This window comes from Vipera berus, assembly GCF_964194415.1.
Source record: "Vipera berus genome assembly, chromosome: 17".
Classification (NCBI taxonomy): domain Eukaryota; kingdom Metazoa; phylum Chordata; class Lepidosauria; order Squamata; family Viperidae; genus Vipera; species Vipera berus.
The window spans coordinates 1,544,115-1,570,281 of record NC_138220.1 but is presented as its reverse complement, the minus strand read 5'-3'; the positions used below and the strand labels follow the sequence as shown (position 1 = coordinate 1,570,281).

Sequence of the window (26,167 nt, the reverse complement as noted above, 5' to 3'; positions counted from 1 at the left end):
CCGAGGTGCCATAAAGAAAGAGACGCCTAGAGTTACTTCTCGCTCGTGATGTCACTTCCTCCATCCCGTAGCTACCCGTTTCTAAGCTGAGAGGTCAAGCGCGTCATAGTCCTGAGCTGCCTTAGAAGGCAATAAAGCAGGGGGATTTTTTTTTTAGTTTTTCTTGTAGACATCCTGACATAAATATTCCCTTCCTTGCGTGTTCTGGACAAAAGAAAGGAGAAGACACCTGTTGCCTGAAGAGGACTAGAGACTTGAGTATACATGTAAAAGGAAGCGTGGTAAAAAGCGGGGCCTCCAACTTCAGTATCCTCACCGCTATTTCACTTTTCAGTTTTAAATGTAGAGACTAGTATCTAATAACTGAAGATTGTTATCCAGTATCCCAACAGTACTAGAAACTTGTTTGATCATAAATGGTTTGAGGCTGACCTTAGGGAACTTTCGCTGTCTCGCACACCTTGCTGGAGTCCAGAGTGGATGAGCAATTCTTAATTTGACTTGTAAACTGTCCAGAGCCATTTAGACAGTGAGATGGGCGGTGTATAAATTTGACAAATAAATAGAATACAATTAAAAAAAACTGAAAGGGTAAGGAATGTTTCTCTTATTGCTCCCAAATCTTTAGACTCCAGTGGTACACTGTCTCTGAATTAAGCCCAGAATGACTTTTTATCCCTGCAGCCTGAGCAAGAGAAATCATTGTCCTAATAGAATAATAACAGAATAGGAAGGAACCTTTGAGGTCATCTAGTCCAACCCCTGCTCGGGCAGGAAACCCTATAGTACCATTTCAGACAAATAGCTGCCCAGTCTCTTCTTAAAAACTTCCAGTGTTGGAGCATCCACAACTTCTGGAGGCAGGTTGTTCCACTGGTTCATTGTTCTCACTGTCAGGAAGTTTCTCCTTAGTTCCAGGTTGCTTCTCTCCTGGATGAGTTTCCATCCGTTGCTTCTTGTCCTGCACTCAAGTGCATTGGAGAATAGGTTGAGCCCCTCTTTGTGGAACCCCCTCAAATATTGGATCACTGTTATTGTGTCACCCCTAGTCCTTTTCACTGAACTAAACATACTCAATTCTTAAAATAGTCTTTGGAAAAAATAATAATTGGGAGGGTTACCCCAGCTCCATCTTTTTTTAGGGCCATTGGAATCACTGAGATTTGTGAGTCTGAAAGCAATTTGCATTTTACGCATGCCCAGACTCATAACCACACGCAAGTTAAATCTGGCCTATGCATGTCTCTTAGGCACACTGGTAATTTCTCTCTCTTTTGTCTCTTTCTCCTCCCACTTCTGATTGGCCTCCGCCCCTGCCAGAGGAGGAGCAGTTTTCGTCGCAGGCTGGCCTCCCTATCCGATGGTGGTAGCCCCAGTGATGGCTGCGGAAGAAGAGGACAGGATCTCTGAGAGAACAGAGGCAGGTGTGTTTGTATGGGACAGTCCGGACACAATTGTGTTGCACCGCATTGCAAGAAGGGATAATTTGCAGCTGTGGTTTGAAAGGGCTGTTCTAGAGACGTTTGACAAGCCGACCTTTTCTGGCTCCACAACTGCAAAAGGAAATTGATTTAGAAACGTGGACGTCTTTGCATATGTTTTCATTGTTTGTGCAAGAGGTGTTGCAGTTGTTTGTTTATGAAATTAATAACTTTGACTAAGAGACTTCATGTTGAATTTTGTCCCAGCTGAGAAAAGTGAGCGGGGTGCTTGAATTACCCTCTAGAGCTAGACAGAAGATAGTTTGGAAACAATCTGAACAGATCGTTTTTAGAATTGTTTTACAATAGATATATAATGTGAATCAGTACGGCATAAACCTTCATGGTCTGCTAAAGCTAAGCCCCCTGAAATTCAAGAGGAACCCAGAAAATTGAATTATTTGCCCAAACGTTTTGTGATTTATGAATAAACCGGTGTTGTCTTTAATGTATCTTTAATCAGGTGAGAGAGTTATAGCAGAGGAAGGGGTGATAAAATATCATTTGTATATCATCATGGCTAGGATACTGTACAGTATTCAAAAAATTATGAGAGCCATATGCAATTGCATTTTTGTTTACTTTCTGTATTTATATATATATGCACATATGATTCTGTAACAGGACAATGAATATTGAGAGTGTTTATGTACATGAAGCTTAAAGGAGTACATAGTAACTGATGAAGGTTGCTATCATCTCATCTTTAATAATATTAAGTAACCTCTGAAAAAGGTTAAGAGGTTTCCATTATCACAGCTCTGATCTAAAAAAAAGTTCATTCTTGATCAGTTGCATTTTGATGCTTTCAGGGACTGGAAATTTCCTAAGAAAAAAAGGCAGCACTTTGCTCCTTCAGCAGATTTGTTTAATTTTTCAAGGGCAGAGTTGGCTGCACAAAGGATCGCCAGTTGGCAAGTATATTTGTACACCTGGACATAAGGAAAAATAATGCACAGGGGAGAAAGCACAGTATGAAACTAAATAATCAAAAGGCTGCCAATTTGTGACTTTGATGCTGAAGGTTCTCGTCCCATGTCTTGAAACAGGCAGCTTTCAAAAATTAGCAAAAAGTTCCATTTGTTGCCAAATGTTGTATGTATACTTTCTGGTATCACAAATATGAGGTTTCTTTTTTTTTGGACAAGCACAAACTGTTCTTTTCACCTTGAGTAGAAAGCAGATTTTGCAACCTGAATAATTTTGATTGGAATTAAGGAAGCTTCATTGCCGGAGCAAAAATGCTTTCTATACAGTACATCTTACATAAATTGGCTTTTTCGAAGGCTTTTTAAATGAGTGTTCAAGTCAGCTTTGTTAAAGATTTTTTTTAAAAGATTTTTTTTTCTAACCAGGCGAATCCAGGGTGGTGAATTAAACCCGCCTTGTTTTTAATTACATTTTTCCATCAGGGCTGTAATTTCATTTGGGGCCAAGTGTAACTGCCTTTGAAGCCTTTTTCTGTTAAACTTTGAACTTGGCTTATCAATCTGCCCTTTGCCTAGGAAGATGTTGGCGTTAACGCGAGATAATGCACCCAGTCTTACTGATGAAGCAATGCCCTCTCTTACTTTGCCATCTATTTTATTTCTCTCTGCTTGTTTACTTCTCAACAGCCTGCCTCTCTCTCTCTCTATTCAGCTGCCTGCTTTCTTGGAGGGAGAATGAAAATAAACATCTCGCTGTCTTTTATTTCAAATGAGCTCTCATTATCACCATTACAGCATTATCTTTCAGTTTGATATTCTGTCGGGCTGAGTGCCTTAGCTGTAGGTGGTCTGCTTTTGATGAAAATCTGTTTTGGCAATCTGGCAATTGCAAAAATGCTCCCTTTTTTTCTTAGAACTTTTTTTTTTGGCAGAGATGGGCTTTGAAAGACGTGGCACACCAGATCACAGCTCAATTTTTTACCTCTCCCGACCATTTGACTTCCAGCCAGTCAAACCAATTTTAACTTGTTACAGCAGCTGTTTGCTTGGCTCCGTTTTGTGTGGCTTTCTGGATACTTCAGGGTTGATTATCTACTGCTCTGCAAACCCATTTTAACTGGAACCACAACGATTTTGGGAAATTCAGTATAGGATTTCTGCAGACAGTGGCAGAGGGGCAGTGTGGACGGGGTATGATATAAGAAATAGTTCATCATGGAGGGACCCCCCCCCCCACTAAATTACGTTTAGGCTGCCTTTCTGTTTGTGGTTTATTGACAGGTCGTCAAATGGGGCAAAACTCAATTGTCTCACTTAGCAACAGAAATGTTGGGCTGGATTGTGGTCATAAGTCAAGGACTACCTGTATATAGAAGTGGATGTAAAGAGGACTAGCATTGTCTCGTTGGGTTGTTTGATGGATTTATTAAATTTAAATGGCCACCCATTTCACTGAAGGTGACTCTGGGTGGCATCTGAATAATCCTGGGTAGCTGTGTGTTTGCATTTTAAAAAGGTAATCCCCTCGTGAACCACCTGGAGTTATTGGCTAGAGGAGGAAGTAAACAAAGTTTACTTTATTCATGCTCTGATGTCGAAACTAACTTCTTTCTTTCTTTCTTTCTTTCTTTCTTTCTTTCTTTCTTTCTTTCTTCCTTCTTTTTTCTTTTCTTTTCTTTTCTCCCTCCCTCCCTCCTTCCTTTCTCCCTCCCTCTTTCTTCCCCCCCTCCTTTCCTCCTTCCTTCCTTCCTTCCTTCCTTCCTTCCTTCCTTCCTTCCTTCCTTCCTTCCTTCCTTCCAGACAACGGAGACACGTGTGACCAAATGCAGCTGAAGCTCTTTCCAAGCCAAGGATATTTGGAGGGGCTGCCTTCTCAAGATAGAAGGCTCTACTTCGGGAGTTGAGCGTCTGGGCCCACCTCCGAACATGGCCACCCTAACCAGCAGCTCCACTTTGGACCCGGCCGACTCCGGCCCTTCCACCTCCCTCGCTTTGCCTCTTTTGGACGGCAAGCCCAAAGCGAAAAGCCTCCTCCAGTTTGGCTCCCTCTTCCACAGCCGGAGCGAACGCTTCGTCATCTCCCGGAGCGACAGCATGCCGGAAGAGAACGTCCTGAAGATCACCATCACGGAGACCACGGTTATCGAGTCGGACCTGGGCATCTGGAGTTCTTATGCCCTCACCTACCTCACTCTGTGGTTCTTCTTCAGCTTTTGCACCCTTTTTCTGAATAAGTACATCTTGTCGCTGCTGGAAGGGGAACCAAGTATGCTAGGCAAGTAACCACGGTCATTTTCCTCCTTGTTTCCAACCTGGGAGAGGCCGGCTGCATCTTGTCACAGCAAGGCATGTGGACTTCAACTCCCAGAATTCCCTAGCCAGCCTGGCTGGGGTATTCTGAGAGTTGAAGTCCACGTGTCTTAAAATTGCCCACTTGAGAAACACCAATTGTCTTGAGTGCTGAAAAACATGATTCCCTCCGTCTTGAGTTTGCAAACACCCTAAGCTTTTCTTTAATCTAAGCCTAAATTAGACCTCACATAAAAGCCTAAACAGGCTAAAAAAAAAAACCCTTTCCCTGCCGGTGTCTTTTCCACTGACCCCAACTGAAATGGTTCCTTCTTCCCACTGGAAAAATAACTTGACGCTTGTCATTGTAAAAACCTAGCAGTCAAATTCTACTGAATAACAGAGTTGGAAGGGACCTTGGAGGTCTTCTAGTCCAACCCCCTCTGCTCAAGCAGGAAACCCTAGACCATTTCAGACAAATAGCTGTCCAGTCTCTTCTTAAAAACCTCCACAATGGCTGGAGGTAAATCCTTCCACTGATTAATTGTTCCAACTGTCAGGAAACTTCTCCTTGGTTCACCCACCGACCTCGGTTTAGGTGGCATAGCACACAGCCCTTCTCCCGTTCAGCGTATTTATTTATGCATTTAATTCTGAGAATTCTTTCCTGCCTTCAGCTCAGGAACTGAAAGCGGTACCAAGCATTCCTCTCTCCTACTTTTTTCCCCTGCAGCAACCCTGCGAGGTAGGCCAGGCTGGGAGATTTGGTCTGGCCCAAAAGCTCCCTAGCTGGGGTGAATTTGAACTTGAATCTCAGCGCCTTTGCCATTATCCCACACTGGCCCATCACCCGTGTTTTAACGTCTGCTACAGGCCATTTTTTCTCCGGGTATCCTAATTTTGGGCATCTCTGTTGCTGTCTTGTTTTTTTTTCCAGGCGCCGTTCAGATGCTCTCCACCACCTTCATTGGCTGCATCAAAATGTTTGTGCCCTGCTGCTTTTACCAGCACAAAAGCCGTCTCTCCTATCCTCCCAATTTCATCATGATTATGCTTTTCGTTGGCCTGATGCGGTAAGGCCTGCGCACATCGGGAGAATCTTTGTGTCGAGGAGGAGACAAGAAACAAAATAAGTGTTGGGTGTTTTGACTACTGACAAAAGTTAAACTGCATTTTCCCTTGCTCCTTCTCAGGTTTGCAACTGTGGTTTTGGGGCTTGTCAGCTTGAAGAATGTGGCCGTTTCCTTTGCCGAGACAGTGAAAAGCTCAGCGCCCATTTTTACCGTTATTATGTCCCGCATGATTTTAGGAGAATACACCGGTACGTTTTGCTGAAATCAATGTATCTTAAACGTGAAACCGAACATGAGATGTGGGATAGATTCTGACATTCCTATCTTTGGAGGCAGTTTTTATCAATGTGAAGGAAAAGCTCTGCCCACGTAGCCTTAATTCCTGATTGCCAGAGGCAATCAGAAATTCAACCCTGCAGAGCTTTTGAGCTGATGATTTTCTCCATTTTTTGCCGATCCTTCGAGGTAGGCTACATCAGAAAACAGATTCCTTTAAATATATATATATTCTCTTCTGATTTCTCGTTCTGCTTCGGATCGTCCCAGGGCTGTTTGTGAACCTGTCTCTGGTCCCCGTGATGGGCGGGCTGGCCTTGTGTACCGCAACCGAACTGAGTTTCAACATCCTGGGCTTCTCGGCAGCTTTGTCGACAAATATTATGGACTGGCAAGTATCTCAGAAGCTCAAAGGGGGAATTTGCATAAAAATGGAGCAGTTGACAAACTGCTTCTCTCCTGGCCTTACCTAGAACAGGGGGACTTTTATCTACAAAAGATCTGCAGAGTCATTTTTAACTCTTCTGGGCAGTTCTTCCCCTTTGCTCTTGTTTATCTACACTCCACCTTTGAGAACATACGCACCTTCCTTTTCCTTTTTTGCAGCTTGCAGAATGTTTTCTCCAAAAAGCTTCTCAGTGGGGACAAATACCGTTTCTCGTAAGTATCTGGTCCTTATTGGTGTGATTTAACAGCACCCTAGCTCTCTTCCCCTCTGCTCTGAGTGGCCTACATCAGTTTTCCCCCCCGGGGGCCCTTGTAGTCCGTAGGGGTTGCAAACTGACATGTTTAGCAGAGACCTGGGTTCGGATCTCCAATTTGTCATAAAACTACCTGGGCAATAGTTTTACCAGGGGTGTAGAGCTAGTCCTTGGCTTATGGCCACAGTTGAGCCCAAACTTTCTGTGGTGGAGTGAGACATTTGTTAGGTGAGTTTTGCTCCATTTTACGACCTTGCCGCCGTCGTTAAGTGAATCACTGCAGTTGATCAGCTAGCCACACGGTCGTTAAGTGAATCAACTCCTTCTCCCTCCCTCTTTCTTTTTTTGCAGCGCTCCTGAGCTTCAGTTCTACACTAGCGCAGCCGCTGTGATCATGCTTATCCCTGCCTGGGTCTTTTTCATGGTGAGATGTGTGCTCTGCTGCCACCAGGCCACAACTGACTTTCTCTTTTGTAGTGTAGAACACAAACTTGGGGAGTGTTGGAGAAAGGTTGCAAGTTGCAAGCCAGCATTTGCCAGGTGGGGCCCAAACTGAGTGGAACAGCCGTTTTTCTCTTTTCTGACTGTTTTTTTCCCCATGCCCTCCCTCCCTCCCTTTTTTTTCCTTCCTTCCTTCTTTCCTTCCTTCCTTCCCCCCTCCCCTCTTTTTCTCTCTACCTCTTTCCTCCGTACGTTCTTCCATTCATTCTTGCATCATCTCTTTTTTCTTCCTTTCTCCCACTCTTTCCTTTTTCCTTTCTCTTTTCTGCTTCTTCCAGTCACCTGCTGGGAAGGGAGGGGGAAAACGCCCCTCGGCCGACGTAGCTAGTATACGCTGGAAAACGGCTTCACGCTCAGCTGTGGGTTGCCCGTCCCAGGTCAATAAGGGTGTCTCCTTCAGCACTCCAGCGGTCTTTTGTCCCGTGGGACTTAAAATCGGGAGGAAACGGCAGAGCTCTGCTTTGCATCCAGGTGGTCTCAAATGGAGCTCCTGGCCCTCCCCGCCCTCCTGTTAACCTGCTGCTGCCCTGTTCCCATTTCCTTCCTTCCCGTCTGAAAGGATATGCCGGTGATTGGGAAAAGTGGGCGGAGTTTCCAGTACAACCAGGACGTCGTGGTGCTCCTTCTGATGGATGGAGTGCTGTTCCACCTCCAAAGTGTCACCGCTTATGCTTTGATGGGCAAGATTTCCCCCGTAACTTTCAGGTAAGCCCACCCACCCACCCCAAAAATACCATAGGGTCATCATCCGATAAGAAACTCCTTGATTTCAGTGGTAGATTTACAAAGGAAGCCGTGGGGCGGCTTCATCTAGGGTGGCAAAGTTTCCCGGCTCCCATTTAGCATCCTGAGGCCTTCTGGGGCAGCTGGACTACAGCGCCCATCATCCCTGGCTGTACGGCAAGGGCTGCAGCTTGTCTTGGTTTTGGCAGCGGTGCTTAAACTTAAGCAGAGCAGGAGAGCAACAGACGAAACGGTTTTCACTGTTTTCCTGTATTAAGTTTTGCAGTCGGTTCCCTGGGGATATCTGATTGGGCCTGATCCACCCAGCATCTCCTCCTCTTCCAGGCTACTCAGCATGGGCACCTGCTGAGTGTGAAATTACTCCAACTGTCTCAGTCCCCTCCTGTTTTCTTTTCCTTCCCCAGTGTTGCCAGCACGGTGAAGCACGCCTTATCCATTTGGCTCAGCATCATTGTCTTTGGGAACAAGATCACTAGCCTCTCGGCCATCGGGACAGTCCTGGTGATCATCGGGGTCCTGCTGTATAACAGGGCCAAGCAGCACCAGCAGGAGATCCTCCAGAATCTGGTGGGAACAGCCCCAGCCCCCCAACCCTCCCCAGCAACCAAGGAAGACGCTGAGCCTCTCCTCTCCAAAGACCCCCATTCGTTTGAATGAGACCCCCGCCTGCACCCCGGCCTTAATTTTGCTACGTGGAAGTTTAGAAGAATGATATTTTCCTTTCGAAGCCCTCTGTACCCTCCCCCCGAAGGCCCACCCTGGATGAAACCGTCTGAAGATTTGCTGCCGAGACGTCAGCAGTTTTGACCCACGGCAACCTCTCTCGCCACCCCCCCGTGCCGACCGAGCTAACTTTTTCAGCTTCCTCCTCAGAGCGGACCTTGCTGGCTTGTTTGTGGGGCAGAGAGCTGAGAAACGTTTTGCACAGAAGGCAATGGAGAGACTGCTCGAGTTTCGTTTCAATTTTCTTTTCCTGCTGTCCAGAGCAGGCAATAAACCCAGTCGACTTTTTGGGATCTGGGTGCCCTGCTAATAGCAGTCAAGAAGGGATTTGGGAAAAGGCTCACTAAAAATCCCGTTCCTCGCTTCTCCTGAATTTTAAGACACGGCACGTTCGGGATTGTAAAATGAGAAAATGGCGTATCGTCGCGGATCGTGTGGTATGAAGCAGCAAGTCCCACTCAAAACAATGTTTGACAATCCCACGGGGACTTTGGGAAGCTGTCTTTATGTCAGCTCATATCCGTCTAGCCTAGTTTTGCTATTCTGGGACCATTGAACTAATTACCTCCTAGTTAACAACAAATCCATCCAAGTCCTTGTGGCTTCAGTATTGATAGCCCAGGACTGAATTGTGCTCATGGATCCTTAGCAGCTTCCTCGGGAGTAAAAGCCACTGAGGCAGGCAGATGAGCTGAGCGGCTTGAAGCGCTCAGCCTGTATTGATTGTCTTTGCTACAGTCCGTCTGAACTAAACGTGGTCAGTTATTGTAGGGGGTGGGGGGAAATAATCTTTACACCCAGCATGTTAATAAGTTTTTAATTTCAGAGTGCAAAAAAATTGCATTCCACATTTCCTGATTTGTCAGCCAGGAACCTGAACTGGCTGCCCCGCTCCAAATGTTCTCTGTTCCTTCCCACCCCACCCCCAACTCAGATTTGTTAGTCTCTGTGCGAAAAGGGTAACGCAAACACTGCTTTCTGTTAAAGAGAATATGCGCAGCGCTGGACTTTGGACGCAAAGTTTCTCAGGCAGAACGGGCTCCTTGCTCTTGGTCACTCCCAAATGCCGAAACGTTTTCTCTTTTTCCTGGGCATACTTGAAGGCAAACGTTTTGCTGGTGCTTTGTGTGTTGGGGCCAAACTGTCACCTCTCAGAATTTGCCAAGAATTTGGAGACTGATTTAAGAACGGGTGGTGCTCTTGCTTTATCAGCATCAGCAATTCAGCATCGCTCCGATGACCACTTTACAATCTTGACCAGTCCAATCCTGTGGATAACTTCTCGTGACCTGTGTAAGACACAAATCATGTAGGATTTGCTTGTTGTAGAGAGTTTCTCCCCCCCCAAAAAAAAAGAAACGTTTACAGCGAGGTGTAATCCTGTATCTGTTTTATAGTCAGAAGTCTGCGTTGAAGAAATAAAACATTCAAAACGTCACTGAAGGTGCATCTGTTTCTCTTTCGTCTATGACCACCAACCTGTGCCATTTTTTTTTAGCAAAGTCGTATTGCGTTGAATTAGTGCAAGGATAGAGAGCAGATGACTCCACCCCACTGGATAGGCTGCCAGTCAGAATTAAAACGGAAGCTGTAAACGTCCCTTTTTGCTCAAAAAGCCATTTGGAAACGCACAACTCTTCCAGCTGGCTACTCATGTCTGGGGGAAAAACTACTTTTCGTTGCGTTCCTCCTAGGTACTGGCAGTCCTTGACTTGTAACATTTTGTTTAGTGACTGAAGTTACCAGGGCACTGGGAAAAGGGACTTATGACCGTTTTTCCACACTTACGACCTTTGCAGCGTCCCCACGGTCACCTGATCAAAATTCAGGCGCTTGGCAGCTGATTTATATTTATATCCCGGGGTCACGCGATCCCCTTTTTGCAACGACCATGGCAAGAACAGTTGTAAAATGGGGCAAAATTCACTTAGCCTCTGTCTCACTTAGCAACCGAAATTTGGGGCTCAACAACGGTCTTAAGTCCGAAGACTACCTGTGTAATGCTTTAGGCTATCTAGGTTTACAGGAAGCTTGCGCAGTCCTTGGGAGGGGAAATCGGGCAGACTTTAAATTCTGCAGAATAAAGCTTATACATATAAGTGTTTTTTTTCCCCTACTTCACTGATAGAAGGAGAGAGCGAGAGAGAGGCTGAGCCCGGAAGTATGGCCAACGATGCGACTCTACCCTTTTCGAACATCTATGAACCGTCCAGCTCCAATCGAGAGGCCGTCCGTGGCGACGGCGAAGTCCCTCGCGCTACGTCATCATCCCGCGCCGGATGTCGAGCGCAGGCCCGAGGCCGTGCTTCCGGGCGCTCCGTCTCCGGCAAGTGGGTCGTGTTAAAGGAGCGGTGGCGGCGCCAGGGGCGTGAGGGAAGGTGAGGCCGATCTCTTGCCGGACCCTGCTCCGCTTCTCGCAGCCTCGGGCCCGGCGGAGCGGCTCAAAGGGCGGCAGCGGGGCGGAAGGATGCTCCGTGGGCCGAGAGGGCGGCTTGTTGCGGGAGTGGCCTACCTCACAGGGCTGGCGTTCTGGTGGCCCACTGTGGAAAAGTGTTTTTCCAGGGGGAGGGGAGGGGCAGGGGCGGCCCGTTGTGGTGCTTCTCTAAATTTATAATTATTTATTATAAATTTAATTATATACGCATGTCTTCACAGTTTTCAGCTTAAAAAAATACAAATGTGCGGGGTTTTTCCCCCTCAGTTATTCCTTTGGGCTCCTGACTCTCTTATGGTAAAAGGTGGATATTCTTGAGGAGATGCAGGCTGAGATCTACTCTGGGCGACTTTGGGCCAATGGGGCTCCCCCAGCCCCGGCCTACCTCACAGGGCTGTTGTGGGGAAAAGTGGAGCCAGTGCTCCGTATGCTGCCTTGAGCTGAATTCAGTTTGCGATATACAGGTAGCCCTCGACTGATGACCACAAGGGAACCTAAATTCCCTGTTACTAAGCGAGACGGTTCTTATTTGGCCCTTTTTATGACCATTCTTGCCACAGTTGTTAAGTGAATCACTGCAGTTGTTAAGTCAGTCACACACTTGTCAAGGGACTCTGACTTCCCCGTTGGCTTTGCTCATCAGAAGGCCGCAAAGGGGGCTCGCGTGGCCCCAAGACGCTGCGACCGTCATAAATATGAGCCACTTGCCGAGCACCTGAATTTTGATCACTTAACCATGGGGATGCTACAACGGTCATAAGTGTGAAAAAACGATCGCAAGTCACTTTTCTCAGTGTCCCTGTGACTTCAGAAGATCGCTATATGAAAGGTTGTAAGTCGAGAATTACCCGTAGATTTACTATATCAATGAATCCAATATATAAATAAAAATACGGCCCTAAATAACTTTCAGAAGAAACTTCTTGTCGTTCAACGCAAAAATGGATTGAAATTCCACATTTTCCATTGGTTCAATAGACTGGCCTGAAGGCATCCGTAGGTGGGTTGCTCAAAAGGAATGAGCGGCTTGCTTTGAGATTTCAGATTTTCTGGAGGCCAAGGAAACACTTTCCTCACGGTGGGTGCAGATTCCAGCGACTTCTAATGCCATTCACTGCACGGTTGTGTTCTCTCCTAGTGCCTTTTGTAACACAAATGGGTGATGAAAAGGAATCGTGGAAGGTGAAAACGTTAGATGAAATTCTTCAAGAGAAGAAACGCCGGAAGGAGCAGGAGGAAAAGGCAGATATCAAGCGCCTCAAAAATGTGAGTTTGGGATTTTGTATCGGGAAGAATTTTTTTAAAAAAATAATCCTCTCTGAGATTTGCATAGCAATTCTTTTTGATGATATTGGGGTTCAGGTCTTTGGGAAAAAATGTGCATGTCGCGCGCGTTCTTTTCAAGCGTATGATAATTCTCAGCCCTTTTCCACTCTCTCTGTTTAAGTTGATAAGGGCACTTTCCCGAAAGCCAAAATGAATCTTTTCTTCCTAACCCACCCTAGTCTGATGACCGGGACTCAAAGCGGGATTCCCTTGAAGAGGGAGAGTTAAGAGATCACCGGATGGAGATCACTATTAGAAATTCACCTTACAGGAGAGAAGATTCTATGGACGACAGGTGAGAAAGCTACTACAGGTAGACCTTGACTTACGACCCACAATTGAGCCCAAAACCTGTGTTGCTAAGTGAGGCCTTTGTTAAGTGAATTTTGCCCTACTGTACAACTTTTCTTGCCATAGTTGTTAAATGAATCACTGCAGCTTAAGTTAGTAACACAGTCGTTAAGCGAATCTGTCTTTCCCATTGACTTTACTTGTCAGAAGCTTGTAAAAGGGGATCACATGATCCCCTGGGACGCTGGTACCGTCAGAAGTACGAGTCAGTTGCCAAGTGTCTGCATTTTGATCACATGGATGCTGCAACTGTTGTAATTGTGAAAAACCATCATAAGTCACTTTATTCAGTGTCGCTATAACTTCGAACGGTCACTAAATTATTACTGTTGAAAGTCAGTGACTTAGTGCTGTTGCTATAATCTACTGAAATGGCTGCTAGAGATGGACAGTTTATGGAAAGAGGAACCTCATGTAGGTTGGGGTTGTTTTTTTTTTTTGGCAAAGCTAATGAAATGGTCCTGCTTTCCCTGCTGGATTTTGCAGCAGTTTGGATTTTGCAGCAACTCTTGGGAGCACTTGGGGTGAATAGCAGCATAAGAATACTTTTAAGTCATATATAAAGCACCAGTGAGAATCGTGACCCACTTTGTTTGCAGCCTTAGAGGCACAGCAGAAGAGGAAAAGTAACAGGTTGGGGGGAGGAGGAAAGCAAAACCACTTGTCGCTTAAAATCACTTAGGTGAGAAGGTCCTTGCAGCTCTCCCCAATCTCACATTTCTTCTCTTGTGTTTCTTCCCATAGGGGAGAGGAGGACGATTCCCTGGCCATCAAACCCCCCCAGCAAATGTCACGCAAGGAGAAAGCCCACCACAGAAAGGACGAGAAGCGGAAAGAAAAAAGACGGCATCGCAGTCACTCAGCAGAAGGTACTGTTTGTCTCATTTGGGGTCCCTTTCTTGCTTTGCCACTGCGTGTGATGAAACACCCCGTCCGGTCACAGCCTAAGGGCCACAACTACAAACTTGGGAAGAAGTGATGGTTCGGAGGTCAGCAGGCCCATCTAGGAATCACTTCTTGGTGGCACCGCCTATTCAGCCAAGGCTTACGCTAGTGCAGGAACTGGGCCGTTGACTTGCTAGAGCGGCAGGCTGGCACACACACGTGTGCCAGGCCGCCTCTCACGTGAGTCGAGCTGTGGAGTGAGGGAGGGTAACCCACGGTGTGGCCTTTTCTTTGTATCTTTATTACTAGGGAAGCATGCTAGGGTGAAAGAAAAAGAACGCGAACATGAACGTAGGAAAAGGCACCGCGAAGAGCAGGATAAGGCCCGTCGCGAATGGGAGAGGCAAAAAAGGAGAGAATTGGCTAGGGAGCACTCGCGGAGAGAGAGGTAAATTATTTTTGCCAGGCCCCCATGCGAAAACTTCTTCCTTAGATCTCTCGATCTCTCCTTGAGCAATTGCATCTGGATGCTTGGCGATGTTTCTTATATTTTTCCATTGCTGAGGGGGAATCGACACGATCCTGTGAACCATTGTCATTTACTCATTTTTATTTATTTATTTATGTAATGTGTACCCCACCTTTATAATTTTTTATATATGACTCGAGGCGGCAGATATGTCCAACAGATCTTCCTCCTTCTCTTTTCACTACAACAACAATCCTGTGAGGTGGGCTGAGCTGAGAGAGAGGGGGGGGGAAACTGGCCCAAAGTCACCCAGCCAGCTTTTATGGCTAAGGCGGGACTTGAGCACACCTGTTTTCTATCCTGGTGCCTTAACCACTAAGCCAGGGGTCTTCAAACTTGGCCATTTTTATGACTCGTGGACTTCATCTCCCAGAGTTCCTCAGCCAGAGGAATTGAGTGGATAGATTGGTCCATATTTCTTCTTTGTATATTTAATATATTGTGACAGATCTCACCTGTGTTAGGCAGTGAGACCCTCCCCTTAATAATTTTCCTTATCAAGGATACCTGATACCTGGTAGATTCTTTTCCATCTCTGAATTAAATACGTTATTGTTAGGCTAAGACTGTGTGTCTGAATATAATATTGTTTTAGAGGTTTGAGCTTGGAAGAGCTGTGAGATTTTTGCCTCTCGTTGTGTCAGTCCTTCCTGCCGTTGTGAGTCTCTCCTTCTTTCAACAATCAAAGACAAAAGCGACTGCCCAACTTGTTACGCGAAATGCACTTTCCTACTGCAGACTTTTAGATTTTTCACTTCACTTTATGTGAACCCTTCTGGGTGGGAAAACGCATACGGCTTCTGAAGGAGAAAACGCAACGCAACTGAGCGTAACTCAGTCACACGTTAGACTAATAAAATTAACGCGGGCTACGTGCAAACTCTCCAGGGACCGTTTGGAGCAGCTGGAACGCAAACGGGAACGGGAGAGGAAATTAAGGGAGCAGCAGAAGGAGCAGCGAGAGTTGAAAGAACGGGAGAGGCGAGCGGAAGAGAGGCGCAAGGAACGGGAAGCCAGACGGGAGAGTAAGTAGTGCAGAGAGCAAAACAGGGCGTGGGCTGTGTGCAAGGGACGAGTAATGTGGGAACCAACGCCTGATTGCGCCTTGCGTAGGAGTTATAGGCAAGTACCAATAAAGGAAAACAGAGTTGAAACGTGGGGTCCTTGGTGCTCTCTGAGCTTGGTGTATTTCTTGCAGACGTTTCATTACCCACCTGGGTAACATCATCCGTGCTAGCGACGACGTTACTAGCACTGAGGCTAGTCATTAGCACGGATGATGTTACCTACTTTGGATAATGAAATGTCTGCAAAAAAACGCAATCGAGCCTCAGAGAGCCCTTGTAGGCAAGCTGAAGTTGAAATGAGACTCAAAAGTTTGCAGAAGTTAAAGCCAACCTGGAAGGGCAAACTGCTGGTCTTTTGAGAAGAGAACTGGAAGGCTGAAGATAGCTCAGGCAGATGCTGAACATCTGGCAGGGCTCATCTTCAGGTGACGTAGCTTGGATCTGGATACCGTCAGGCGCCTGGCCAGGCTGGGTCTCATCTTGGGAGAATTGTAAAGATGGCGTAAGAAATATCAGCCCGGAAGATTCTCTTGTCTCTGTTAGTTTCAGGGCATCATAGGACAATGAGAGAAGACTACGGGGAGAAAGTCAGAATTTGGAGCCGAAGTCCCCTGCGGCAACAGAGAGAAAAGCTTGAACCGTCAGAAATCAGGAAGCCAGGTAGCTTTTAAATCAATCAATCGGACTTGTTGGTATCTTGATTGAAACCACCAAGATGGGAGTGGCTGAAAGTACATTGCAGGTTTTATTAATAATCACCGAGTTTATTTTATATCATGCGATTTAATCATGCAGGGTGGCTGAAACACCCGTATTATCTCACTAGGATCTGTGCCACATAGGGACGGGATAATTACATCCTATTTTTATGTTACTTGAAAACGAGGAAAAAGTTACGATGTCACATAATATAAAATACCCCTCAATCTCCTGCACACTTCCTTTGAAAAATAAATCACCTAGAAAAGGTCCTTGGGAAGAGAATGAAATTGACAGCTGAAATTGAACTGAAGTGTTGAATTTCCCAGATTTGCTTTAGCCTGGAAAGTTTTAAAAGCGCATCTTGTCCGTTTATAGTCATATCTTCTTTTTTTTTTGTAGAACTCATAGAATTTAAGAGCAGGTTCTACGTAACTTACTTATAGAGCACTAAAGAAAATAAAATTACTGTGTTCTGTGTGAACATATAAAATGCTTTTTTCTTTCCCCCCCCCCCCCAATGGTCCAAAATAATTTAAAGGTTTTCATTAGGGAAGCATAGCTGTTCGATTTTGTTGACAATCACCCCATGAACATCAGGCAGTGTGTGCTTTCCAGATAGAGACACGGGTGGGGGGCTGGGGGGGGTGTCTTCTTACCCAACCGGGTATCTTCCAGACGTGCCTGCTTCAAATTGTCCGCGGAGCTCTTGAGGGCTGAGAATTCCCCTATCTAGAGACTTTCTTAGTGAAGGCCATCCTTGATCTTAAGAAAACAAATTTTAAAACAGTCGAATTGTAATCAGTGTACAATGAAATTGCTTTGTCACTTAAGGTTGCCCTTTTTTGTCCCCTCCCTCCCCCCCCATCCCCGCAGTGAGAGAGGAAAAACCAGAAGGAAAAGACCCCTTATCCGATCTTCAAGACATCAGCGACAGTGAGCGAAAAACCAGCTCGGCCGAAACGTCATCAGGTAGCCTTCGTGTGGGTGCCGATTCCGCCCGGTAGCCACGTCTGGGCCACTAGAGATTGCCGTTATTCTTATTTCTATCCCCCAGGGGAATCGGGATCGGCTTCAGAGGAAGAGGAGGAGGAAGAGGAAGAGGAAGAGGAAGAAGAATCCAGCAGTGAAGAGTCTGAAGAGGAAGAGGAGGAAGAGGAGGAAGAGGAAGAAGAGACAGGAAGCAATTCGGAGGAAGTATCCGAACAGTCAGCTGGTGAGTAGTAGGAAGCAAGCCTCTTTTAATCCTCACTTACTGTAATTTCTGTTGCTCAGCAAAACGGTCATCAATGCAGCATCATGTGGACTACTGCCCTGCTTAGCCACGGCAGTTCTGCCAGTCCTGGTTGTAGTTGTTATTCAAGGACCGGATTTTGATCACGTGTCAGGGGGAACCCTACGATAGTTGAACGGCCATAAGCACGTTTTTCAGCAGCGTCACAACTCCAAACAGTGGCTGAACGCAGGATTGTGTATCGTGGTCTCTGCGTGCTGCTGTCGAAGCTTGGCAGAACCCAAATATAGATTTATACCAAGATAGTCAACCAGTAATATTTCTCCATCTTCTGACTTCTTGGGGTCGAGCCTTAATTCTATCCTCCTCCCGCTGTTCTTCGACTGCAACACACAGAATGTTTGAGCTCTGTGTGCATGTTTCAGTTGAGCCGGTCCAGACTTTTTTTTTTCCTAAACCACCACATGTTGCTGTGAATCTGAATTCCGTTCTCCCTTTTGGCGCGGAGTGCAAACATGGCTGTTCCTCGCTCCTGACGTGTATCTTTCACCTGTCTTGCAGAAGAGGTGAGCGAAGACGAAATGAGCGAAGAAGAGGAACAAGAAAACGGAGACCACTTTCCAATTGGTAAGGAAGCTGATGGAGGAGTTGGCTTTTAGTGGTCTGCTATTCCCTTCTAAGATAGGTCAAAAACTCCCATTATTTTCCCTTGGCTGATTCACGTTCCTTCTACAAAGGCAGACTTGGGCAAACTGAAAACATCATAGTTTAAAGGCTTGCTTTGCCTGTAGCCTTCTCTGTTCTAAGTCAGGAGAAGTGCCTCTGTTCCCTCCTCCTCAGGGCTTAACATACCGTTACAAATGGGGCTTGCCTTCATTCTAGCCTCACCTGAATTTTGAGTCTGTATTACTGCTTGCTCTGCCTAGCCATGTTTCCCCAAAGCCAGATGGCACAGGAAAGGCGAATTTATCCAAATTGCATTACACTCACTGCACGCTCAAGGGTCTTGAGCAGTTGTGCAACACAAGCCTCGTACTTGTGGTGAGCTTAAGGTGATTGTGTCAAAACTTCACGCTTGTTACTAGGTAAGAGTACTCACTAGCTCGGGCTCGACAATCAGCCCGCCCTTTCTGTGACATCAGAACCGCCGACCAACGTCTGTAGGGATGGCCCTGTGATGGCTACCCAACCCAGCCAATCCCACTACAGTTAGACAACTTTCCCTGATTCGGAGGATAAAATCACTTCTGCTTATTAAGAGCCACAGGCCATCGATGGCTCTGGAGCCAGGTCCCAAGAGGAGATAACATCTTCAGAATTTGTGACAGGCGTTTAGGAGGATCCCTAAAATATAGCAACAAGGGCCTTCTTGGATGGGAGGCAGAACTGCCCCAATTTTTGACCGGCTTCCTCGATTTGATTCTACAATTTAAAGTTACAGAGTCACGGTTTGACCAGGACTCCGTGGGAAGCGAAGCTGAGGAAGATGAGGTCGTGGAAGGAAGCCCGCAGTCCAACGCCATGACGGAAGGCGAATACCTTCCCGATTCCCCTATCTCCTCACCCGCAGAACTGAAACGAGAGCTGCCCAAATATCTCCCAGCCCTTCAGGTGAGACGGACCTCCCGCCGGTAGTCCCCGACTTAACGACGGTTCATTTAGCGACCGTTCAAAGTTACAATAGCCCTGAAACAAGGGACCTAGGGCCGTTTTTTCACCCTTAAGCAGCATTCCCCACAGTCCCGGCATCAAAATCCAGACACTTGGCAACCGACTCGTATTTATGACGGTTTTGCAGTGTCCCGGAGTCATATGTTCCCTTTTTGCGACCATCTGACAAGCAAAATCAGTAGGGAACCCAGATTTACTTCACAGCCCTGTGACTCACTTAACAACTGTGGCAAGAAAGATCGTAAAATGGGGCAAATCCCGCTTAATAAATGTCTCACGTAGCAAGAGAAATTTTGGGCTGAATTGTGGTGATAATTCAAGGTCTACTTGTACATCCAACACAGTACATTTGTCTCCCTTCTGGGCTGGGCTGACGTATATAAGAGACAGCTCTTCCCAATGCAGGGAATAGCAGACTTTTTTGTCTTTTTATATTTTAAAAGATAGCTATAACCTGTTGTTATACCCCTGGATCTCCTCATGGGACATTCCCAGAGGGAATTTTAAAAAGACACCCCAATAAAATAATCTTTTAAAGAAGGTGTTTAGCTTCCTTTGCTTCATAGCTTCCAATCTTCAAATCGAGATATATTTTTTTTCAAAATGATTTTTTTTTAAAAAAGAAAAAAATTGGAACATTTGTTTTCATTCCTTTTTCTTGCACAGGGCTGCCGCAGCGTGGAAGAATTCCAATGCTTGAACCGGATCGAGGAAGGGACTTACGGCGTGGTGTACAGAGCAAAAGACAAAAAAACAGGTAGGGGTTGTTGTTGTTTTTGGGGGGGGGCGAGAATTTCGATGGGTATTAAACCTGAGCACTTCTGAATGGAAAGCAGAATGGGGTGATTGTGTGGTACTTCCCTAATTTTTCACTTCCTTTTTAAACAAAAATTGCTACCTGTCAAAAGCTAGCTGGGACACTGAGGTTCTGATGTAGCTTCTGCGGCCAGTTTCACTCTCTCAGTCCAGCCTACCTCGCAAGGTTATTGTGAAAAAAGGAGGAGAAAGGAGTGCTCTGGACGCGGGATAAAATACATCATGCCAAGGACCCAAGATTGCACTTCTCATAAATCCTTTCCGTGCCCGACCTGGTTTCTGAAAACTGGCGATGGATTCCTTTTTTAATTTAATTAACGAAAAATTAATCATAATTCATTTTTGCAGCCTCGGCCTTCAATGTTTTCGAAAATTCTTTCCTCAGCTACGATGGACAAAAACCGGTTTGCAAACTGCAAACCGGTTTCCTGGACTCAGGCTGTGAATTCTGAATTTGAAAAAGAAAAAAAAAACATTTTGAAACATTCCACGCCCAGTTTTTAACGGACCGATGCCTGCGGTCAAATTATGCTCTTTTTTTTCTTTTTTTCCCCCCCAGATGAGATTGTGGCCTTGAAGCGATTAAAAATGGAGAAGGAAAAAGAAGGTTTTCCTATTACCTCCTTAAGAGAGATCAACACCATCCTCAAAGCTCAGCACCCAAATATTGTCACCGTTAGGGTAAGTGCATTCGGAGTGTTTTGGCCCCTCGGCTAGAAGACCTGAAAGAGGAGGCAAGCATTTCTCTTGACGAATTTATTTATGTTATTTATTAAATGATCCACTCTCCATCTCACCCATACGGCGGTTCTTTTTACTTTTTTTAACCGCTACGAAGGGATAAGAGCTAGCAAGGGGGCACGACGGGGTTCATCATGGTCTTCTTTTTCCCCCCTGGGATCTAGGAGATCGTTGTCGGTAGCAACATGGACAAGATCTACATCGTGATGAACTACGTTGAGCATGACCTCAAAAGCTTGATGGAAACCATGAAGCAGCCTTTTCTGCCAGGTGAGACCCAGATACAGCCCTTCTCTGGTGTGAGAGAGAGACACCTCAAAGTTGAGGCTTTCCCCCCTCTTTTCTTTACACCTCCGATTTTTGTCTTCCAGGGGAAGTGAAAACCTTGATGATTCAGTTGCTCCGTGGGGTAAAACACCTCCACGACAATTGGATTCTGCACCGGGACTTGAAAACCTCAAATCTGCTCTTGAGCCACGCTGGGATTTTAAAAGTAAGCCATTTTTGTTTGCTTCCCCTTGCGTTTGGAAGGGTCTCGTCCTCCTGCAAACTCCACGTAAAATACAAAAACAGGAATAATAAAACGTGGAGATTTGGCCCTGCTCCCTTCTGTTGAGAGCTGGGAGGGACCCCAGTCACTCAATCAAGCACTCTTAGTGGTTTCATTAAAGCTTTTCACAGAAGTAAAATAGAGGTAGTCCTTGACTTACAACTATTCCTATAGTGAGTGACTTACGTCCATTTGTCACATGGCTGGAGCAGCATCCCATGGTCACGTGATCCAAATCCAGATGCTCGGCCACCGACTCGCAGTGTCTCGAGGTCACGTGGTCCCCTTTTGCGACCTTCTGTCAATGGGAGAAGTCAAGGACCACCTGTAATACAAAGCAGAGAAAATGGGAGTAGTTTGAAAATAGTGCAGAGATTAAAAAAAAAGGAGGAAAAATATACGAAGAAGCAACTTCAGATCCTCAGAACACTTACACATTTATCATCTCTCTTTAAAATTACATCACGATTCCCAGGTATTGTTTGCCGATAGTAATTAACTCATGTTAGTACGTGTTTTTCAGCAAGCCCTCCTATTCTCATCTTTCTTTAGGTTGGAGATTTTGGGCTGGCGCGAGAATACGGTTCTCCCTTAAAGCCCTACACCCCGGTTGTCGTGACGTTGTGGTACCGCGCGCCCGAGCTCTTACTCGGAGCCAAGGTTTGTGATACGTTGGGGGAGGCTCTGGCTACGTTTTTTAAGTAGCAGCTATTTTTGTCATACTTAGCCTCCCTTAGATCAGTGTCCTGGATTGATTTTTGGAGATTCTCAGTCATCCCAAAGGCGCTTTTTCAAAAGGCAGCTGAATTGTGTTTTCTTTTTTCTTTTGAAGATGTTTTGCTTCTCAGCCCAGAAGCTTCATCAGTTCTGGGTCAGCCTAACCCTCTCCGCTTTGTTCTCTTTTCCAGGAATATTCCACGGCCATCGACATGTGGTCCGTGGGCTGCATCTTCGGAGAGCTGTTAACCCAGAAGCCGCTTTTCCCAGGGAAATCCGAAATAGACCAAATTAACAAAGTTTTTAAAGTAAGTAAACCGTGGTACTGAAGAAGCTGCTTGGACGAGTAACGAAACATCTCAGTTTAATCAACTTTTGTCCAGTTAACGTGATTTAACCTTTTTAGTTGGTTCGATTAGCATATAATTGTGACATGGATTTGTCCAAAGACAACCCTTCTCAACTTAGCTTCCTTAAACTTCGCTTTCTTCCTTTAAAGGACTTGGGAACTCCGAGTGAAAAAATCTGGCCGAATTATAATGAGCTGCCGGCGGTCAAAAAAATGACCTTCACAGACTATCCATACAACAACCTCCGCAAACGGTTCGGTGCCCTCCTCTCAGATCAAGGATTTGATCTCATGAATAAGTGAGTTGGGTGTCCCTTTCGAGAGAGCAAGCAATTGTATTTTTGCTGGGGTGAGAATCCCAGGGTTAGATAAGGAGAGGGGCAGTTGTAGATCCCTTGGGAATTTGGACAGCTGGTCCCGACTGTCTCAATCTGCAGATTGTAGATTTGTCTTTATTTGTTTTATAGTTTTTTTTTTGTTCCCCCCCCCACTCCAATCCACTGAATCTGCACTCCACACCAAGAGAAAATTAATCACCCATAATGCTGCTCCTGCAATTTCACTCTTAAGACAGGAGTGGGGAACCTTGGCTCTTTTATGACTCGTGGATTTCAACTCCCAGAATTCCTGAGCCAGCCATGCTGAGGGCAAAGGGAGAGGTTTCCAAGCTGAGCCAGGCTGGCTCAGGAATTCTGGGAGCTGATGTCCACGAGTCATAAAAGAGCCAAGGGTTGCCTACCCCTGCTCTAGGACATTGTGGGAAATCATAAGTCAATTATAGGCTTGCCCAGCATGGGGTAGCACTTGATTGATCTTGGTCAAACCTGGTTGAATGCAGAGTGAAGGTTAGGATGGCAATTTGAAAATAAAAATAAAAATTGCTGGACGAAAGCTGTGGGGAAAAAATGGGACTGTTGCTCTAAAAAAAAATGACACGCTCCACTGAAAACTTTTATTTTTTTTACCTCTGGCGTAGAACCAACATAATTCCGTAAAGCAGCATTGAAGTAGGTTCAGATACAACTTCCTGGGTGGAGAGATTAATATCTATTCAATATCCATTCTTCATTGAAGTAACTCTGGGGGTAGATTCATTACATCTGACTTCATTTGTCTAGCACAGGAAATTATGCTCGGGAAATAATTGTGCGTAATGCCTGACTCGTAACAGTTTGTTTTGTTCAGTTACAACATCGCTAAAAAAAAAGTGACATGACCATTTCCCACACTTAAGATGACTGTAGCCTCCCCACGGCCGTCATGACGAAAATTCAGACACTTGGCAACTGATTCATATTTCCAACGGTCACGATGTCCTGGAGTCATGTGACCAGCGTTTGAAACCTTCGCTTAACAACTGTGCCACTAATATAACAGCTGCAGCGATTGACTTTTAACATATGTGGCAGGCAAGATCGTAAAATGGGGCAAAACTCAAACACATTTCTCACTTAAATAAATCCTGGACTCAATTGTCCTGTCTGTACGGGTTTTCTTGACTTAGAGGACCTTCGCTTAACAAGGTTAAAACTTTGTTTTTGTTGTTTTTGGCCCGTTCAGTTTGTGGATTGTGTGTTTCTGCGTTTCCAGATTCTTGACCTACTTCCCTGGCAGAAGGATCACCGCTGAAGACGGCTTAAAGCACGAATATTTCCGCGAGACCCCACAGCCCATTGACCCCTCCATGTTTCCAACGTGGCCAGCCAAAAGCGAACAACAGCGAGTGAAACGGGGCACAAGCCCCCGGCCCCCAGAAGGGGGGCTGGGATACAGTCAGCTGGTAAGTTCATCCAAGAGGGGAGGGGGTGAATAGTAGAATTTATATACAGCAAAAGGGCGTTTACAGCCTGCTAACAATGGAGTGATAGCCAGTTTGGTATAATGGGCTAGAAACCAGGAGAACGGGAGTTCTAGTCTCATCTTGGGCACAAAGCCAGCCGGGTGACCTTGGGCCAATCGCCAGGAGACGGTGAGTTCTAGTCCTGCCTTAGGCATGAAAAATGGCTTGGTATCTTTGGGCCAATCCTCAGGATGATCCGTAATGGGGCAAAACTCACTTAACAGCTGACTCAGCAACATAAATTCTGGGCTCATTTGTTGCCGTAAGTTGAGGACCACCTGTATTTTACACACCTGTCCTTTTGCCTCCCCAGGGTGACGACGACATAAAAGAGACTGGTTTTCATTTGACGACCACAAATCAAGGCGCGTCAGCTGCAGGGCCTGGATTCAGCCTGAAGTTTTAAACCGAGGGGCCAAAGGCGCGATCTTTCGAGAGGAACCAGAAGGAAGGGGAATCGTGTCCTCTGGGGGAATGAAAAAGCTTCAGGCTACGCCGATTACTTTTTTTTGTTTGTGTGCAGAATATTCTCTGCAGTTGGGACCCTCTTCTGGATCACAGTAGAGAAAGTTGCATTCCTTTTTAAGGATTGGAATTAATTCAGAAAACCAAGGACCCTTTTTTTTGGGGGGGGAACCACCATCGCCATCATGAGAACAAAAATCCCAGCTAACTTGGGGAACTGTTATTATTTTTTTTTAGAAAACACCTTTTGTTTCTATTTATGTTTTTCTCACTCAGATTAATTTTGGTGTGTTTTTTTTTCTTGCTTGTACATATGTAAAATAAAAAAAGATGATTTTTAATTGTTTACTCGGTGCAAATCACCTTGTTTTCTTTGCTCCCTTCAATCTTGAGTTTGATTGACACTCGGCACGTTTTCCTTCTAGCCATCCCATGGTTCGTGTGGTGGCTTTGTGATTCCTCAGCCCAAGAAGAAGAAAGAAAATATGGAGAGCTGCATGCCATGTTTTACTGCCTGGAAAAAAATTCAGGGAAACCTGACAAGGATGAACTTCCCCCTTTTTTTTAAAAAAAAAAAAAGTTAAGTCTTTAGCCTTCTCTTAAAAAGAATTACCCGCTTGCTGAATTGGATGGGTGGCTTGAAAACGTGCTGATATGTTACTTTAATCCAATTGCAGACATCTTGCATCAGATGCTGTGAGGGAGAGAGAGAGAGAAAGGGAGAGGAGAAAGAAAATGCAAATTGTGATAGCATAGTTTGGCCTTTTGAGAGGACTTTGATCTAGTTAGCTTCCAAACGTACCATAAGGTAAGTTGACTACTTTCGAGATCCGTCTTTCAAATGCACCTGCCTGCCAGCCAGCTTCCCGGGCCAATTTTAGACCAAACTTACTTTCAAGGGCCAGCTGAGGTTCCTGATTCCAAACAGCTTTTTTTAAAAACAATTGTTCCAAAAAGAGATGATCTGTGCGTTGAAGAGAACGGATTGAACTTTGCAAAGCTGTCTGAATGCGAACGCACCCAAGCAGGATTGATTTGGGGGTTTTACGAACGCCTCCTTTCTCGAAGGCCTGAAAGCAGCCTAAAGTGAACATAAACTAAGGGTCCTACTGGGTTACACAACACAACAGTTGCTTTAGGGTTTGAAACTTCATACATTTCTGAACTGAAAAAGAGTAAACATCATATCCTTTAGCGGCGAGTTCTGACGGTTAACTTCCCCTTGTACCTTCGTCGTGTTCTCAAAACCTTAAGTGCCTCACTTAGTAGGAGATTCGGGGCCCAATTGTGGCCATACGTCGAGGATTACCTACCTGTACAGTATTTTAGGCTGAACTACATTGAAAATTCCTTTTTTTTCTTCTCCTTTTGTGCTTCAGGACAAGAGGAACAGAATGTTGCTCAGAGAGCTTTCTTATCAGATTGGAAAAGGGTTGTATAAAATGGAGCTTTTTTTTAAAGGAAGCATTGTCCACCACATTACAAATGGTGTAGCATATATATTTATATTCATCTTAATGGCAATCTTGTAAACACTCAAAAGGTAAGAAAACTCTTCTTGTGTACGCACTGGCACGTTTCTCTGCTTCCTCTGAGGCACACTGAGCTTGCTGTATAACAGTAACTATATAGGCAGTCCTTGACTTGCAAGCAAAACGGACTAGAATTTCCATTGCTGTTAAGACCTCTTTTTTCCCCCGTTGTTAAGCAAGCACTGCAGCTGTTAAGTGAATCACATCGTCATTAAACAAATCCAGCTTTCTCCCATTGAGTTTG

General features: G+C 45.4%; 2 protein-coding genes across 9 annotated transcripts; both read left to right on the top strand.

The window, feature by feature from the left end:
* Positions 1–663: 663 nt before the first annotated feature.
* SLC35E2B (solute carrier family 35 member E2B) lies at positions 664–10,155 on the top strand. Its single transcript, XM_081341428.1, has 9 exons — positions 664–1,424; positions 4,211–4,685; positions 5,637–5,772; positions 5,893–6,020; positions 6,319–6,439; positions 6,655–6,708; positions 7,101–7,173; positions 7,810–7,955; positions 8,399–10,155. The coding sequence occupies exons 2-9, from the start codon at positions 4,337–4,339 to the stop codon at positions 8,649–8,651; spliced, it is 1,260 nt and encodes a 419-aa protein (XP_081197554.1). The 5' UTR covers positions 664–1,424; positions 4,211–4,336; the 3' UTR covers positions 8,652–10,155.
* An 850-nt stretch (positions 10,156–11,005) lies between these two features.
* Positions 11,006–24,737, top strand: LOC308675822 (cyclin-dependent kinase 11B). 8 transcript variants are annotated; one of them, XM_081341397.1, is made up of 20 exons: positions 11,006–11,095; positions 12,290–12,417; positions 12,749–12,772; positions 13,573–13,697; positions 14,023–14,161; positions 15,131–15,267; positions 15,853–15,969; positions 16,885–16,980; positions 17,066–17,224; positions 17,804–17,869; positions 18,678–18,853; positions 19,580–19,670; positions 20,289–20,410; positions 20,635–20,740; positions 20,842–20,963; positions 21,573–21,680; positions 21,929–22,045; positions 22,237–22,385; positions 23,677–23,866; positions 24,240–24,737. In XM_081341397.1, the coding sequence occupies exons 2-20, from the start codon at positions 12,347–12,349 to the stop codon at positions 24,330–24,332; spliced, it is 2,208 nt and encodes a 735-aa protein (XP_081197523.1). In that variant the 5' UTR covers positions 11,006–11,095; positions 12,290–12,346; the 3' UTR covers positions 24,333–24,737. The 8 variants fall into 8 exon arrangements, with proteins under 8 accessions (XP_081197523.1, XP_081197520.1, XP_081197519.1 ...); XM_081341394.1 differs by having other exon boundaries at positions 12,657–12,772; positions 18,684–18,853; XM_081341393.1 differs by having other exon boundaries at positions 12,657–12,772.
* The last annotated feature ends 1,430 nt before the right edge of the window (positions 24,738–26,167 follow it).

Excerpts from the sequence above, each read along its gene's own strand:
- LOC308675822 (XM_081341393.1), top strand. The coding sequence starts at position 12,307 with ATGGGTGATGAAAAGGAATCGTGGAAGGTGAAAACGTTAGATGAAATT. Across the intron at positions 12,773-13,572 it reads GAAGATTCTATGGACGACAG|GGGAGAGGAGGACGATTCCC; the intron begins GTGAGAAAGCTA and ends TTCTTCCCATAG. Across the intron at positions 23,867-24,239 it reads GGCTGGGATACAGTCAGCTG|GGTGACGACGACATAAAAGA; the intron begins GTAAGTTCATCC and ends TTGCCTCCCCAG.
- SLC35E2B (XM_081341428.1), top strand. The coding sequence starts at position 4,337 with ATGGCCACCCTAACCAGCAGCTCCACTTTGGACCCGGCCGACTCCGGC. Across the intron at positions 5,773-5,892 it reads CTTTTCGTTGGCCTGATGCG|GTTTGCAACTGTGGTTTTGG; the intron begins GTAAGGCCTGCG and ends GCTCCTTCTCAG. Across the intron at positions 6,440-6,654 it reads TCGACAAATATTATGGACTG|CTTGCAGAATGTTTTCTCCA; the intron begins GCAAGTATCTCA and ends CCTTTTTTGCAG.